General features: G+C 43.5%; 3 protein-coding genes across 3 annotated transcripts; 1 reads left to right on the top strand and 2 right to left on the bottom strand.

Annotated features, from left to right (window-relative positions):
* Positions 1–913: 913 nt before the first annotated feature.
* On the bottom strand, positions 914–8,262 carry dhrs12la (dehydrogenase/reductase 12-like a). The gene is made up of 10 exons (XM_070905827.1): positions 8,207–8,262; positions 6,050–6,183; positions 4,996–5,078; positions 4,803–4,898; positions 4,572–4,653; positions 4,412–4,473; positions 3,077–3,181; positions 2,505–2,595; positions 2,235–2,372; positions 914–1,029 (listed from the first exon to the last, which is right to left on the bottom strand). Exons 1-10 carry the CDS (start codon positions 8,260–8,262, stop codon positions 914–916), a joined length of 963 nt encoding a protein of 320 aa, XP_070761928.1.
* A 2,057-nt stretch (positions 8,263–10,319) lies between these two features.
* Positions 10,320–12,144, top strand: ap1s3a (adaptor related protein complex 1 subunit sigma 3a). The gene is made up of 4 exons (XM_070905671.1): positions 10,320–10,498; positions 11,049–11,157; positions 11,894–12,031; positions 12,109–12,144. The coding sequence occupies exons 1-4, from the start codon at positions 10,320–10,322 to the stop codon at positions 12,142–12,144; spliced, it is 462 nt and encodes a 153-aa protein (XP_070761772.1).
* A 762-nt stretch (positions 12,145–12,906) lies between these two features.
* Positions 12,907–14,814, bottom strand: scg2a (secretogranin II a). Its single transcript, XM_070905670.1, has one exon. It carries the CDS (start codon positions 14,812–14,814, stop codon positions 12,907–12,909), a length of 1,908 nt encoding a protein of 635 aa, XP_070761771.1.
* Between the last annotated feature and the right edge of the window lie 630 nt (positions 14,815–15,444).

The following is a 15,444-nucleotide window of genomic DNA, read 5'->3' as shown; positions in this document are numbered from 1 at the left end:
ACAATACAGTACTGACTTGAGTCTCTCTGTGTCCTGGTTTGAGGGACACAGAGAGACTAAAGAATCGATGCTTAATAAAGATATTCTGATATGTTTATTGGACTGTTTTTTGTGTGTGAACTGAATCGAGATGAAACTCAGCGAGACACAAAACAATTCGTCTTTTTTTTTTTTTTATTCAAGCGGGCATTTACAAGATGAACTCAAGGCAGTCAGTGGAAGGCCTTTTTTCAAAGGTGCTCGGCAGATATTAGTGAGTCATAAATAAATGGGTTTTATTGCACATGTCAGGCGATGCTGCTGCGTGGTGTGTTTAAGGCACACGGCTAATAAAGAGAGCGCTTCATCTGCAGCCTGAGCTCAACCTGCACAGTACAGAAGCTGCACTACAATATAGCAAATCCACAGGTTACTTGCGTAGCTATTAAACACACATCACCTGGGCACGTTTGTAAGTCATCAAGGCACAAGTATGAGATTGAGCCCATAGCTGGTGGTGTGAATTAATAATGCAGGGTGTGTGAGTGACTTTGGTCTCATCAGATTCCCATCTGATCGACAACTTTCATAAAGTCACAATAACAGACTGGGTTGTGTGTGTGTGTGTGTGTGTGTGTGGGGGTGTGGTTTATGAAGGTGCTCTCTCTACCAGCAAGATTGAAAACTAATTAAAAAGCAGCATCACCATCACACACTGCATTTTTAGTCCTTTAGTCTCTACAGTTGAGCTCACAAATAAGAAAATGTGTTATCAATAGAAACAGAGAGCATTTCAAGTGTTGCTCATCCCTCAATTACAGGCGAGTTTAACACTCCTGCTTTGGATAAAATGGACCCAGACTTGCGGGGGGGGGGTCAGTGTGAACGGATGGTGTTAGTGTTGGTGGTGTACTGCTAACCAGGTCCTGCTGTCTCAGTGTGGCTGAAACGTCTTGGCCAAGTCCTCCAGCAGAGACATTAACTTCTGCTCCTCCAGGGGGGAGCTGTGGGTCCAGGCCAGCGGCAGGTGGGTGGACACCATATTTCGGTCTGTGCACAAACACACAAAAAAATATTAACGTACAAAAAAAGGTGTGTGCAGTGTCAGAGGGGTCCGCTCTGATGTGGCCCGTGTTTAAAAAGGGGCAAGAGAATATTTAAGACTTTTTTTTCTTCAAAGGCCTTTTTTGAGGAAACTGAATTCCATGCTTTTCAAGACTTTTCAAGACCTGCGGGACTGAAGACCTCAAGACTTGACTGTAATTTCACGGATCTTGATTTGCAGAATAAAATGTCCACACTGTCTCAGCTGTCCACCTCTATGTTTTTTAACAAGAGTAAACAGGAGCGAGCAATGGCAATGGATTTTAGTTTCAAGAAAAAAAACTCTTTATTCGTCATTACATGGCAGTAGTTGAATCAGTTAAGCCAAAACACTGAACCTTCTTGAGCTAAAACAATCTAAACTGTATGTTATTATATCATATTGTTGGGGTCTTCAGATTTTGCCTCACTTATGAGATCGATCTGATGTTTAATCAGTATGAACAACAAACACTTTTTCCAGTTTTGACCTGCACATAAATAAACCAAATGTGTCAGTGTTTCCACGACTACTAAATATTGGCATGCTGACAGCAGTTTGGCTGAGCGAGCGTTGACATGAGATAAAGCAACGTGAAAAAGCCAAGCAGACAGCGTGACTGGTATTTGGGGCGACACCTCGGATGTGAGGGCTTATCCTGCAACTGAATCCAAATAGACTTGATGTCTTCTGTCAGCAGTGTTGAAGCGTGTCGTCTCCATGTCCCCGTCGCACCAGACAAAACTGCCTCGTATCGCATCACATGAACAGATGAATGCAGTATGTTTGTGTCTCTGCTGAAGTGAGCTTTTTGCATTCGGCTGCAGCCTCCCTCTGCAAGGCTGCCGGTGTGTGTGTGTGTGTGTGTGCTCATCAGAAACACTGTACTCTCTGGCAGTATCTGGCACCAAAAGCAGCCCACTCCAGCTGCAATGGACACAGGCCAAACCCTCACACACACACACTCACACACACACACTCACCATGCCGACCCACAACTGACAAACACATAATCCAGCCAATATTGTTCTCTTCTCTTTCCTTCTCTTCTTCACTGTTTTTTGCAAGAAATTGTATTTTCATGTATTCTGTTTTGTCAAACCTTTCAACACGCAGATCCCTCATAGGTGAGCGGCTAAATGATAAAGATTGCTTCAGTTTTGCAACATACCCTGGTAGAAACGTCCGCTGGGGTTTGTGGTTGCAGCCTCAGAGACAGCCAGCCAAAGCACGGTGTCGGCCCCCTGCTCCGGGGTCCGCAGACTGTCCTTCATGGAGCGATGGAAGTCTGGCATGGCATTGGCCACCGCTGGGACAGACAGAAACACACTTTTTTACAAGTTTACAAGAATTAGGAAGCAATAAGATGTTTAATAGAAAAGGATTTTGTTAAATTTGTTTGAAGTGGTAGCTGTTAACTGTCAAGTGTTGTGCATGTTACCGGGAGTGTCAACCCAGCCAGGGTGCATGACGGAGAAGTGGATGTTAGTGTGAGTCTTTGCCAGCTGCTCTGTCATCACCACCTGCTGCCTCTGGTAACACACATGAACAAAAGGTGTCTGAGAGGGTTTCTGTGCGGGGAGGATGTCTGACGGGTTGGACTATCAGCAGGTGAAGCTCACACGCCTGACAAACATCATAATGCTTCACATTTCAATCTATTAACGTATATAAAACACATGAAGTAGACACAGATTTGAGGCTCAGGTGTCATTTGATGAATCACAGGGCTTTTGAAGGCTGACACTCTTAGTGATGTTTTTGGACTGAAACTTCCATTTGCCAATATTTTCCTTCATATGCAGCATGCAGTTATCTTTCAATTTGGCCAATTTCATCCTAAAGATTCCAGCAGGACAACAACTTTCATGCTGATTTCTATCAAACATTACAACATAGACTAATCACGCTCTTCTAGGTTTTTCTTTCTATAATAAAGTTAAAATCAGAGCACTTGATGATGGTAAAGCCTGACGGTCCAGCAGTCACGGATCAGCAGGTTTCAGGTCTTACTTTGTGCTGGGCGTAGACCATGGTGCCGTCATAGCGGCCTCTCTCAGACTGCAGGTTTCCTGTCCTGAGCTTCTGCACCAACATCCCCCCTGATGTCACTGTGATCTGGACGAATGGAAACGGGGGTGAGGACGGGAAGCAGGTACATTTATTCAAGTATATATTTAAGTAATTCCATTTTCCAGTTCCATTTTGTGCTCCTTGATACTTCTACTCCACTACACAAATATTATACTTAATTCATCTGATAGCTATAGTTCTAGTTACATTGCAGATGATAATTGTGCATACATAAAATATGACACATGATTGAAATCACAACAAAAGTTATCTCATGACACTTTACATGTGATAATAATTATAATAATAATAATAAACTTTATTTATATAGACCCTTTCAAAACACAGTTACAAAGTGCTCTATAATAAAAACAGAACACATTAAAAGAGAAAGAAACCAAATAAAAGCCACAAAAACTGAACACATCATAAAAATATTGTGTAGGTCGTACAACATAAATAAAATCAGTGAAAGGCAATTTTTTTAAAAAGTGTGTTTTTCAGTGTTCTCGTTCAAAACGAGAAAGAGTTTGTGGCCCTGATTTCCACCGACAGGTCGTTCCAAAGTCTGGGAGCCCCGACTGCAAACTGGACCTTGGAACAACAAGGATCTCAGGGGGCGGGAAGGCACACGAGGCAATAAAAGATCTGGTAAATAACGAGGGGGCGAGGCCTCTCCGGGCTCAGTAAAATCTTAAAATTAATTCTAAAAGCAAGTGGAGGCCAGGATCTTTGAAACGTGCTCATGAGTCAAAATCCTGGCAGCAGAGTTTTGGATGAGAGAGATTTTTTACTGATGAGCAGGTCTGGACTGGTCTGGACTGGTCTGGACCAGTCTCTGTATAATATTATTTACAGAGACCAAACAGTATGCGTCTTTTCATATGATATTATAATATAAAATAACACTGATGGAGTTTAGTGAGTACTTTAAGTACATTTTACAAATAATACTACTTTGTGAATGCAGGACTTTTACATGTAATGGGGTATTTGCACTGTGGTATTACTTGACATCACTTGTGTGTACGGCATCATTTTTACAGTGAAATAATAAATACATTGGATCTTTTCATGCCTGGAATTTTCCCAATTTTCAGGATGTTTTCTGAGACCAGCAATGAACCATTAAAAAGCAAAAACCCAGCGGCCCAAACCCATTAAATGTTAAAGGCTTATAACAGCAGGAGTCTGTAACTTCGATGAGATAGACACACAGATAGTAGGAGGTTCTGACGGTGGGAAACAAACACAGGTTGTGTCTCTCAGACTCACCACTCTGGGATCTGCGCTCTTCTCCAGCAAGGGAATGAGGCTCTTGGTGAGAATGTAAACACCTAGTGGAAAATACAAAAGTAAAACCGTTTCAGAATCATCCCCATCTTTCTTTCTCATCAGCGTTTCCTTCACACCTCATCCCTGACCGTTGACTCACCAAGGACGTTGGTGGCGAAGCTCTTCTCAAGCCCCTCAGCGTTCACATCCCTCTGACTCAAGATGGCGCCTGCGTTATTGATCTGCACAGATTACAACACCAGATGATCATTTTCCAAAACGTATCAAAAAAGAAAAGCGGGGGCCAGCACAAAACCTCAATTCAACAATAATCTGCTCACACATCGCTACAGATTTCCAAATATGAGAAAAGGTAACTGGTGTCACTCACCAGTACATTGAGGGCTTTGTACTTTCTCTTGAAGGCTTCAGCAAACTCCCCGACCTTCTTGGTCTCAGACAGGTCCAGGATGTGGATGTAGACCTCCTGTAATGACAGCAGACTTTTAGACTAATGAATCTGGGGAGCCAGTGTCCGCCCCGTGTTTTTTAAAATGTCTGTTTTGAAGTCAGTCATACTGTACTTTGTTTCCCGTCTCCTTGACAATATCAGCCCTCGCCTCCTCGGCCTTGTCCTTGTTCCGGCACACCATGTGGATCGTTCCACCTGTGACGAAGACGGCATTAACATTCTTCACCAGCTGAGGGAAACACTATCTGAACACGTGTTCAAGGGTCGCAGAGGAGTGTTGGATTTAATATTTATGGAGTCCGACCCATTTCACACCACTTTGAAATCCCTCCGTCCTTTGAGACGGTACAAAGGAAAGACGGATTCTAAACACAGGTGGACACGCAACACGAAATCTGTTTGTGTCCACTTCTTTCAAGAACTGTTTTTGTCTTTTTGCCAACTCACCTGACAGATGAGTGTGATTTGCATACATTGTAGTTTTGATTTACAGATTAAAGCGAAACACGTAAGGGCTAATGGTTTTCAGATCGTTGGTGCCTAACTCATAAAAGAAAAATTATGATTTTAAAGTTTCATATGTGACGTTCAAATAGCAAAGCCATGTCTTGGTATTTCTATTAGGGAAACGGGTTTGAACACAATAGATAAGTCATTGTTTAATGACATAATTGCTATTTGTAAGGAAGCTGGGGACACAGTAACCCTCCAGATGAAGTGAACAGATCATACGTTTCTGGTATTGAGCCATATAGCCAGAGAACATGTGAAATTGCTGTGCTCCAATTGAATCGTCTCTGTCTTTTATTTCCAGGCAAGTGCTAATTATTATCCACCAGATCTGAACAGTGTTAGTGTCTCATGCTTTTTTAACTTTTTTAATAACGCAGGTCCTTTGTGGGCGCCCTGGGGGCTGGTTTGCACCAGTGTGACCGTAACCCAGGCCTGTGCTATATCATGAAGTGCTGATCACATGGTGTTGGGTTAATGTATTGTGAGTATTACACCCTGAGTTGATGGGAAAGTGTCATGACAATTTGTACAACTACTGCTATCAATAACTCCTCCTAATAACAGTAGTATTAGGGATTAGTATCAATCACAACACTGAAGTTTGTCTTCATATATAAGTGGATTTGATGAAAAACAGGCAGCACGGTTGGTACCTCTCTTAGCGATGGCCATGGCAGTGGCTTTCCCGATGCCACTGTTGGCTCCTGTTATCATGAAGGCGCGTCCAGCCACGGACACCTCCAGGTCCTTCTCCACAAACCTCTTGGAGGTTGACAGGAAGGCATTCCTGCAGGACGTGAACATTTGCTTCATATATTCACGTTCATCAGCACATCTTTAATGTGTCCATGCGTCCACTGTCACGCTGGGACGAGGCTTTATATATTTAGATTAAAGGGGTCAAAATGAGATTCAGACATACAAGAGAAAGTGTGTGTTCAGGTCAGAATGGGTCAGTGTTTGAGGTCAGCCCGGTTACTGTACGACCCTTCACAGCTTTACTGTACAGACACAATGAAGACGAGAGTGTGCCTGGCATCATCTCTGATGAGAAGGGGTTTGGGGTGAGACTACCGACAGTGACAACAGGATTGGTGTGTGTGTGTGTGTGTGTGTGTGAGGGTGTGTGAGCGTGTGTGGCACCAAGGACTTCAATCCCCCCCATTGTCCTGGATGCCATTGTTGAAGGCGGCCGAAGGGTGGGTGGGGGGGATAAAGGGGTCAGGGAGGTGGGTAATACTGAGGCTAAATGCCCGCTCTGTTCGATGGTGTCATGCAGAGAGCTATTAGTGCAGGGTCAGAGCGGGTTGCCGGGCAGCTCTCTGGCAGAAGAGATAACACAGAACAAAGGGGAGATGGGAAACAATCACAAAAGCACCTCTTCAGACAACTTGGCTGGCTGTGTACTGATGAGGAAAGGCGCCTTCGGGCTGCAATAGATCAGATCGGACTGATAAAGCATTTAGAGCCCCGTTGTGGTTGGACAACTGACTTATGGTCTTACATGGATCCTGCTGAGTCACTGTAAACTTTACTCAATTCATAAATCTCAGCAAACTATAACCTCCAGTCAGTGCTCATCAACCACCGGTAGAAACAGACATCAGCTGTTCACCAATATATGAAGCTATACATCTCATCCCTTTCAAAGATCCAGCAATTATTCACAATAATAACCCTAATAACCGACCTCACCCAACCTCATAGAACCTCAGAGAACCTATATATTTCAGTTAGATACTGCTGAAACATAAACAGCTGCAAATAATCATTTTCATTATAAATTAATCTGCTGATTAATTTCTTGATGAATGGATTCATCATTTGGTCTGTTAAACGTCAGAAAATAGTGAATAAAAATAATAACCACAATTTCCCAGAGCTCAAAGTGACATCTTCAGGGGTCTTGTTTGTTCGACCAAAAGTCCAAAACCCAAAGACATTCAGTTCACAGCGGTATAAAACTGAGAGAAGCAACAAACCCTCACATTTGGTGTTGGAATAAGCAAATACTTGGAATTTCTGCTTGAAATTCTTCTTCTGCTGCTCGACTAATTGATTAATCGACTCCTCGTTTCAGCTCTGCTGGTGCCTCTAATGGCGTTAACTTTTATAAGAAAGTTCTTCAAAACTTTGAGCATCTTTAAATCAAAAAAGGCCTGAGAGCAGTTTAGTTGGGTTTCCCTGTCTCTATTCTAGACATTGAGCTAGGCTAGTTCTGTAATGGAGTGACCCACACCCATCTCATCTCTTAGGATCTCTTCATATAGACAACCATACTGCTAAATACATATTTCATTTCAAATATACACAAACTCAATTTATTGCACTAGAAATAAAGTAATATAGGGACACGGCAAGAAGAAAACTATTTTCAAATGTAAATTTGAGGCCTATATTTTGCAATTTTTCAAACGAGGCAATTATAGTGTAAAGATATGAGTGTCACATTAAACGATTTGGTGTTAAAATGGCGCCTGTTAAGCGTTAAATATGATATGGTAACAACTCAAAGTGCCCTATAGTGTTTACTCCCTTTAGAATCAAAAATACAATAAAATCATGAAGCAAAGAGCAAAGAACAGAACATTTACATTCAATTAAATATTAGGCAATATTATTAGCAGTTAAACATTTAAGCATTCATTCTTTACGTTTACTTCCATATTGAGTTTCTTAAATTATACAGTGCACATGATGATCTTCTGATGCATCCTTTCCAGCTAAGATTACACACACACACACACACACACACCCTGGGGAGGATGCACAGACACAGTGGAGACTCACTCCACAGTGATGCATCTTACCTGGTGAACTCGGTCACTCCCTTCAGGAACCAGGCGGAGTTGCGGTACAGAGACATGGTGCTGCTCCGGGAGCCTCTCGCTGCGCTGAGCTCTCTCCTCCCGCTTTTACCCGGGACCCAAACCACGTGTCGCTCCGCTGAATTAACATCAGCGGGCGACGGCAGCTCCACCGGCCACCCGGCGGCGGGAAGGAGGGCTGCATTAGTTCAGTGGAGCAGCGTTATTTACAGACAAGTTCATGCACAGTAGGCTTGTAATGTCCCTGCCGGTTGCTAACGTTATTCATACTGTACCTACACTTTCATAGGGATATTGTTATTTGGTGTTTCTGTAAAAAAAATAAACTCTAGCTCCTCTCCTACAGGTGAATAACACAAACGGGCTTGTAGTAAAATACGACATGAAACGTGACCTGACGGAGACTGATTGTTGTAGCAGAACCTCCATGTAGATGATAATGCTAGCTAGCTAGCTCCAGCTCAAATCTAGCTAGCTAGCTCCAGCTCAAATCTAGCTAGCTAGCTCGTTAGCTTAGTTTACCGGGACTTTAAGCTAGCAGCGGTTAGTTAAAACTTTACTTTCTCACTTTAAAAGAGCCAGTACACTGAAATATATATATATAATAATATATATAAACAAGTAAATTCAGACTTGATGATACTGAAGAGTACAAAAAGATACACAAAACTATGAGAGGTAACGTTACCTAATAGGAGCCGAGTATATTATTAAATTGATGATACAGTTTGTCATTCTAGATATAGAATCTAATCATTTTGACTTGTTGTAATCATTTTTATTGACATTTTAAACAAAATGTTGCCATGTTCTTTTAGAATAGTTAATCCCAAATTTGGATAACATGACAAAATAACTAAACTGTGTGGATTTTCGGTTGTTTGATATGACAGAAATGTGCCTCTTGACTGACTAAACATGTATATCCCTGCAGTCTGGACGGTACCGTACATAACGCCTTGACGCTGCCTCCTCACTCACTGCACCGCCTTGATTCACCTGTCTGTGTGCCGCTTCGTCCGGTAGCGCCTCGGCAGCCAATCAGGGCGCGGCTCTGGCTGGAGAAGGTGTGAGCGCACTGACTTCTGGGAAGAGCAGCAATGTCGCCGCATCTCAAAAACGCACGACGTACAGTAGGATAGGACTGCGGGAGTCTGGGATAGGGTTCATCATAAACCTGGAGGATTTGAACTTGTGTGACTTCTCTCGGGCTGCTGTGACAAAATGGTGAGTATCCGAGCTCGTTGCTGCAGTTTTATTCACGCACCTGTATAAAGAATATAAGGTAGGCTACTCCACCGCAAACAACGGGTGGAGGTGATTATCTTCCTTCTTTCTTAATGCAAATCAAGTTTGGTACTTCCTCAATCAAAGGCCATGCACTTGATACTGTATAGTTATTACTGAAGATCCTTATTATACTTACTATATTATACTATATATATATATATATATACTATAAAATACAGCAGACACTCTGCATTATAAAATGAGCTGTTAGAAGTGAAAAGCTTGGAAGATTTGACAGGCAAATTAATGTAAATCTCCAAACGTTGGTTTCGTTTGCAGAAGTTTAATCTTTTTATGATTTGAACTAGGTTATCAAACAATATAATTAAGATAGATCTGAAATAAATAATGATATATAATAGAAATAACGTTACAGTTGCACTCCTGTCTGTCCTGGTTAATCTCGTTGCAGGCAGAAGCAGCGCTGCTTGCGGCTGCGCCTCAGGGCAAAGAGCTCTCGTTAATTGCTCTTGCGCAACACACACGTTGTGTTTACTGTTATTGCACTCAAAGGTGATATACATGTGTTAAGTTTCTCTGGGAATCTTCATTCACATTTCTACTTGTGAAATCCAGTTGCTGTTTGGTGCAACCCTCACTTATGGGTGGTTTTGTGTTAGTTGCAGGAGGCTCTGATTGTAGGTGGGGGTTTTATTACTGCGTGTATGTGATTGCTTCATTGTGTGTCTGTGTTTGGTTTTATGTGCTGATAAGCTACACGTTGACCACGTTGTAGTTATGTGTCTTCAACCCTCGTAATATTTCCTTAATATTGCCCCCCCCCCCCATGTTCCGCCCTCTCCAGATGCGCTTCCTGTTGCTGTTCAGCCGGCAGGGGAAGCTGCGACTGCAGAAGTGGTTCACGCCATTAACAGACCGGGAGAAGAAGAAGGTGATCCGGGACACGATGATGTTGGTGTTGGCCCGGCCGCCGCGTTCCTGCAGCTTCCTCCAGTGGAGGGACCTCAAGATCGTTTACAAGAGGTGCCTTCAAGAGACGCAGCTGCTTTTTCATTTGTCCCACGATTACAAATCTTTTCAGGGAAATGTTTGTCAGTCTTCTCCCGGCACGTACAGACTTTGGTGTTGACTCTGTTTATGCTTAATACTTAACTTGTGTGTCCTCTTTGCTTATGCTAATAAAAACAGACACACCCGTTCTCAACAAGGGGCTAAGACCTGGCGAGAGTCAAGGTCTAATTAAACACACAGAGCGTGACCCAGATCACTGCCGGGACCACGATAGGGACACGGTGCTTATCCTCTCGAGGCCTTTTATCCCCTTCACTCACAGTAACAACCTTGTAATAAAAGTAGAGTTACTGGGTGTGGACAAAATAACAGGAACACCTCACAGTATAATGTGATCCAGCGCAATGACGGATTAGAATAAAGTGCACCTTTATGAAGCTCTCACAAGGGCAATTTTTAATACGTATATACGTATATATGCAGGGAAATGTTTCCTAGTTTTCTTCACAACACTGTGGCAACCATTGCTGTAACATTTGACCTTTACCCTCTTCAAATGCAGGTATGCCAGCCTGTATTTCTGCGCTGGTCTAGAGGACCGGGATAATGAGCTGCTGGGCCTCGAAGTACTGCACCGATATGTCGAGTTGTTGGATAAATACTTTGGCAACGTAAGTCGTGGGCCCAGGCGGAGCTGGTTGTTAAGAGACTGTTTAAAGCGTCATGGGTGCGTTCGAGTGTTCCCTGTTATTCTGACCGTCTCTGCTCAGATTCATTTGGGTTGGAGTGAGGCCACCAAACTTTTAGTCTTAGTTTTGTTTAACTTCTAACAGCAGAGTGTTAGAAGGTCTGATCACGTAAAGAAACACCTGTGTGGGTGGACTGCAGGTGTGCGGGAGCTTTAAACTATGTGTTTTACACTGTGTCATACTTTCATCAGAATCAGAATCAGAATCAGAAACTGTTTATTGCCAAGTAACAAACATTACAAGGAATTTGCTGTGGTCTGAAAGTGCTATTGTTTTGATAACAAATAAGTGGAATATAAAAAGTAAAATAAGAATAAAAATAAGATAAGATAAATAATGGAGGATTGTTTCATCCAAAATGATAATTAAGAGAGAAATAGGGTTAAAAATGCATCATTTTGTTTGTTCTGCTGCCACAGATATTTAGACCAACGTTCCCTTAAAGAAAATAGAGACCACTGATCCAAGAAGCTTCATCAGTGCGATGCTGAGATAACTTCTCCTATGAAGACATGTTTTATATTCTTACAACTCACTGTGCTCTTTGCCAGTGTGACTCCCCCTGGTGTCCATAAGGTTATTTACTTCTTTCACCAATTTGCCATTTCTATATTTAGCCTCTTGTCTCACCATGGATGGGTGTATTATTCTGTTTCAGGTGTGTGAGCTGGACATCATTTTCAACTTCGAGAAGGCTTACTTCATCCTGGACGAATTCCTGATGGGAGGAGAAATCCTAGAAACGTCCAAAGTAGCTGTGGGTGTATCTATGGAGGAGGCTGACACACTCCAAGAGGTGCTTTAAGGTTGTTAACAGACTGTTAGTGAACGTAGGTTTCTCTTGTTACTCACATATCCCCGCTCTGATCACAGACAATGGAGGAATACATGAGCAAACCCGCCTACTGAGCCGAGAGAAGACGAGGACGGCTCACATCTCAAGAAGCAAAAAGGGTACTCTGGGTACTCCGCACCATTTTTATTTGGTGACTAATAATGACTAATTTGGTGTAATGCTGTGGTCATACAATACCCACAGTCCTGGTGACTTCTCTTGTTTCTACTTAAGTTTTAAGAATTGTAGTGCCTTTTTAAGCCTCATATTTATTAATCTCAGGGTTTTATAACAGGAGACGTGACCTGAAACTGTCTTTTTTTCCCCAGTTTATCTAAATACACAGTTTCATATTTAAACATGTTTCTGGAATCTGAATTGTAATTCGAGTCAGGCAAGACTAATTTACATTTAAACGTATGTGTGATGGTGAGTAAATGAAGAAACACTTCACAGTAAGGAAAAAATAAAGTCAATGCTTTATTAACCTCAGGTATGTCACACATGACCACATTTAAGAAAGAATTACCAAAAAACACAAGTGAATCTACGGGATCCAACACTGATTTTGGTCGTGTGTGTGTGTGTGTGTGTGTGTGTGTGTGTGTGTGTGTGCAGTGAAATGTGAGGCTGGTGAGTCACATGTACGGGTTGTTAAGTGTCTGAACACTTTCTGCTAATAAATAGGAACTTTTGTAAACCTACAGAATAACTAAAGTTGACTGCATGTTTTATTCTTCAAAATACTTTATTCACCCTTTCCCTCCACCAAAACAATATATATATATGTATATATATATATACATATATATATGTATATGTATCTACAGCTTTCTTTATATTCCTTGGGCAGTTTTGGCATCAGTATCACTTTCTTCAGTTTCTGGGTTCAGGTAGTTCAGCAATTTCATCACAGCCTCATTATCAAAACCTTGTGTTTGCGTGTCATCAGCCCTCTCATCATCCTCTGACTGTCTCTTTTCGTTTGGGCTTTTAGCTGAGTCCATTTCGTCAAAATAATCCTGTATCGCCTGTTCAAAGGAGCCCGTCACGCTCTGTCCAAGATCGTCCCGCTTTTGGCTGGCCTTGTTGCTGCTGCTGCTGCTGCTGCTGCTGTATACGGGGTTTGGATACTGTGCCAGCATCTGAGCCGCCAGATATGCTGCCAGTTCATCCTCGTCCACGGTGTCGTCATAGTCCTCCTTTAATGTGCCGGGGAGGCGCCGCTGCGTGGGAGCGGATTCCCCCGAACGCCCTGGAGGCTGAGTGTGAAGTCGTGACAGCGAGCTCTTGTACTGCTTCTGCTTCCTGACAGGAGCTCGGTCCTCCGCGGCCCCTAACCCGAGGATGTTGAGTATCTCCTCTGTCCTCAGCTCTTCTGCGCTCTTTTGTCTATCAGGGAAGCGTCTGTTGTAGAATTTAGCTTCAGGGATCTTGTGCGTCTTCTTTGAGGACATCTGAGACAGCTTGTTCTCTGCTCTGGCTAATTCATGGCTCTTTCGCGACTTGTCTTGATTCGTCGCTTCTCCGGTTTTGAGCATGTCCACCAGGTCTTCAGGTGGAATCTGGTATTTTTGGGAGATCTGAATGAGCTGGTAGATGGCCTGTGGATCTATGTTATCTCTATACTGTGTCTGAGCCACTCTCCTCTCAGCCCTCTTTTTCTCCTCTTCCTCTATCTCTCGTTTCTGCTCCTCTTCCTCTGTTTTCTCCAGCACTTTCAGGAGGTAATAGTCCACCAGGTCTGCAACATCATCTGGATCTTTTGACCTCTTGACCGGGTAACTTTCATCATCTTCCTCTTCATCGTCATCTTCCTCGTCATTGTCGTCAACGTAATCAAGCCCTCGGTTGGCCTCGTGTTTGTTGTCCCTCTCCTCGTCCTCCTCCTCCTCTTCCTGGTCTTGTAGAGGACCCCAGTCTGCGAGATCCCCGCCTACATCATCGTATGCAACATTCCTCACGTTAAACAATTCATCGTCATCTTCTTCCTCGTCCTCCTCCTCCATGTCATCCTCTTCATCTTGGCGTTTATGCATGGTCTTCGCACTAGTCAGCTTGTCCAGTTCGTCAAACACAGACTGCAGCGTTGCCAGGTTCTGAGGCGTATACTTCTCCTCCACGTTCTCGTTGGTGCGTTTGAAGGGGCTCTCATGCTCCGGCCCCTCCTCACCCTCTTCCTCATCGCCCTCACCCTCTTCTTCGTCCTCGAACATTAGCGGCAGCTTCTTGTAAGGCCTGATGCCATGCTGCTTCTGCTGCACCCTGGGATCAGATTCAGCGCTGGGCCGAAGTGAAGCTGGCTTGGAGGCCTTTTCCGTCTGCTGGAGGGTGCTGAGCACAGCCTGGAGCAGCTCTTCACTCTTATCCTCCCTCCCCTCCTCCTCCTCCTCCTCCTCCTCTTCCTCATCTTTGCTCTGCATAGGGTTAGAAGCCAGTCTCAGCATGGCACGCAGCTTCTCAGCATCATCCATGTGGCCGGCGTCGTACCCTGTAGCGAGAGGGGTGTGCTGCTGGGAGTCCGTGCCGGTTCTTTGACGGAGGCTCTCGATGTACTCCAAAGCTTTGAGCATGTCGGCATTAGGAGCCTGGTGGACGTCTGATTCACTTCCTCGCAGTCTGTGCTCTCTGAGAGAAGCCCCTTGAGCGCCGGAGGAACTGAGGAAGAGGAGGATTAAGAGGAGGTTGGCCAAACAGATGAGGAAAGGTCTGCCTGCGGTGCAGGTCTTGCGGAGTGACGGCATGGTGACGCCTGCAGAGGAAAGACAAAGAGGCACATGTCAGCGCTGACCTTTACACGCTCAGCTAACAGGTTCGCGACAGTTTCCGCTCTGGCATTTCTTAAATGTCTGGTCTGATGATAACATCACAGACCACCGAGACGTTTGCATTGATTTAAAGGCAGGAGATCAGATCCGATCTGATCCATGACTTCTGCTCTGGTGTAAACCGTCAAACACGTCACAAAATCCAGTTCAATACAAATAAAATGACCTTAGTTATTTTAATTATGCTTTTTATGATTTCTTACATCATACTAATATTATTTTTTTGTCATGCTTCATGTAGCTCAGTGCATCAAGCAACCGGTGGCCTGACTTCTACTTGATAATAATAGTAATAATAATGATGGTATTAATGTGGAAGTGGTATATTAATAAAATAGTTAAAAGGTGTCTGTGTCCCTGCCTGTTGCTGGTATTTGAGGATCATACTGGAATCCTGCCGCCTGTTTGCCAGCAGCAGTAACAGCAGCGGCATTCAGCTCCCGTGCAAATCTCATTAGTCGTCAAATTGCTGCTCCGTGAGTCATGGCCCCGTTGTCAAGGTAACCCGGTATGGCAGATGTTCCCATGGAACCTTCCCTTAAACCG

This window comes from Enoplosus armatus, chromosome 5, assembly GCF_043641665.1.
Source record: "Enoplosus armatus isolate fEnoArm2 chromosome 5, fEnoArm2.hap1, whole genome shotgun sequence".
NCBI lineage: Eukaryota > Metazoa > Chordata > Actinopteri > Centrarchiformes > Enoplosidae > Enoplosus > Enoplosus armatus.
The sequence above is the reverse complement of the archived record's forward strand: the minus strand, read 5'-3'. Positions and strand labels throughout refer to the sequence as shown.

Coding starts and splice junctions, on each gene's coding strand:
- ap1s3a (XM_070905671.1), top strand. CDS start 10,320: ATGCGCTTCCTGTTGCTGTTCAGCCGGCAGGGGAAGCTGCGACTGCAG. Junction 10,499..11,048: donor CTCAAGATCGTTTACAAGAG/GTGCCTTCAAGA, acceptor CTTCAAATGCAG/GTATGCCAGCCTGTATTTCT. Junction 11,158..11,893: donor TGGATAAATACTTTGGCAAC/GTAAGTCGTGGG, acceptor ATTCTGTTTCAG/GTGTGTGAGCTGGACATCAT.
- scg2a (XM_070905670.1), bottom strand. CDS start 14,814: ATGCCGTCACTCCGCAAGACCTGCACCGCAGGCAGACCTTTCCTCATC.
- dhrs12la (XM_070905827.1), bottom strand. CDS start 8,262: ATGTCTCTGTACCGCAACTCCGCCTGGTTCCTGAAGGGAGTGACCGAG. Junction 2,596..3,076: donor TGGTCTACGCCCAGCACAAA/GTAAGACCTGAA, acceptor GTGTGTTACCAG/AGGCAGCAGGTGGTGATGAC. Junction 2,373..2,504: donor TGGCTGGGTTGACACTCCCG/GTAACATGCACA, acceptor TGTCTGTCCCAG/CGGTGGCCAATGCCATGCCA.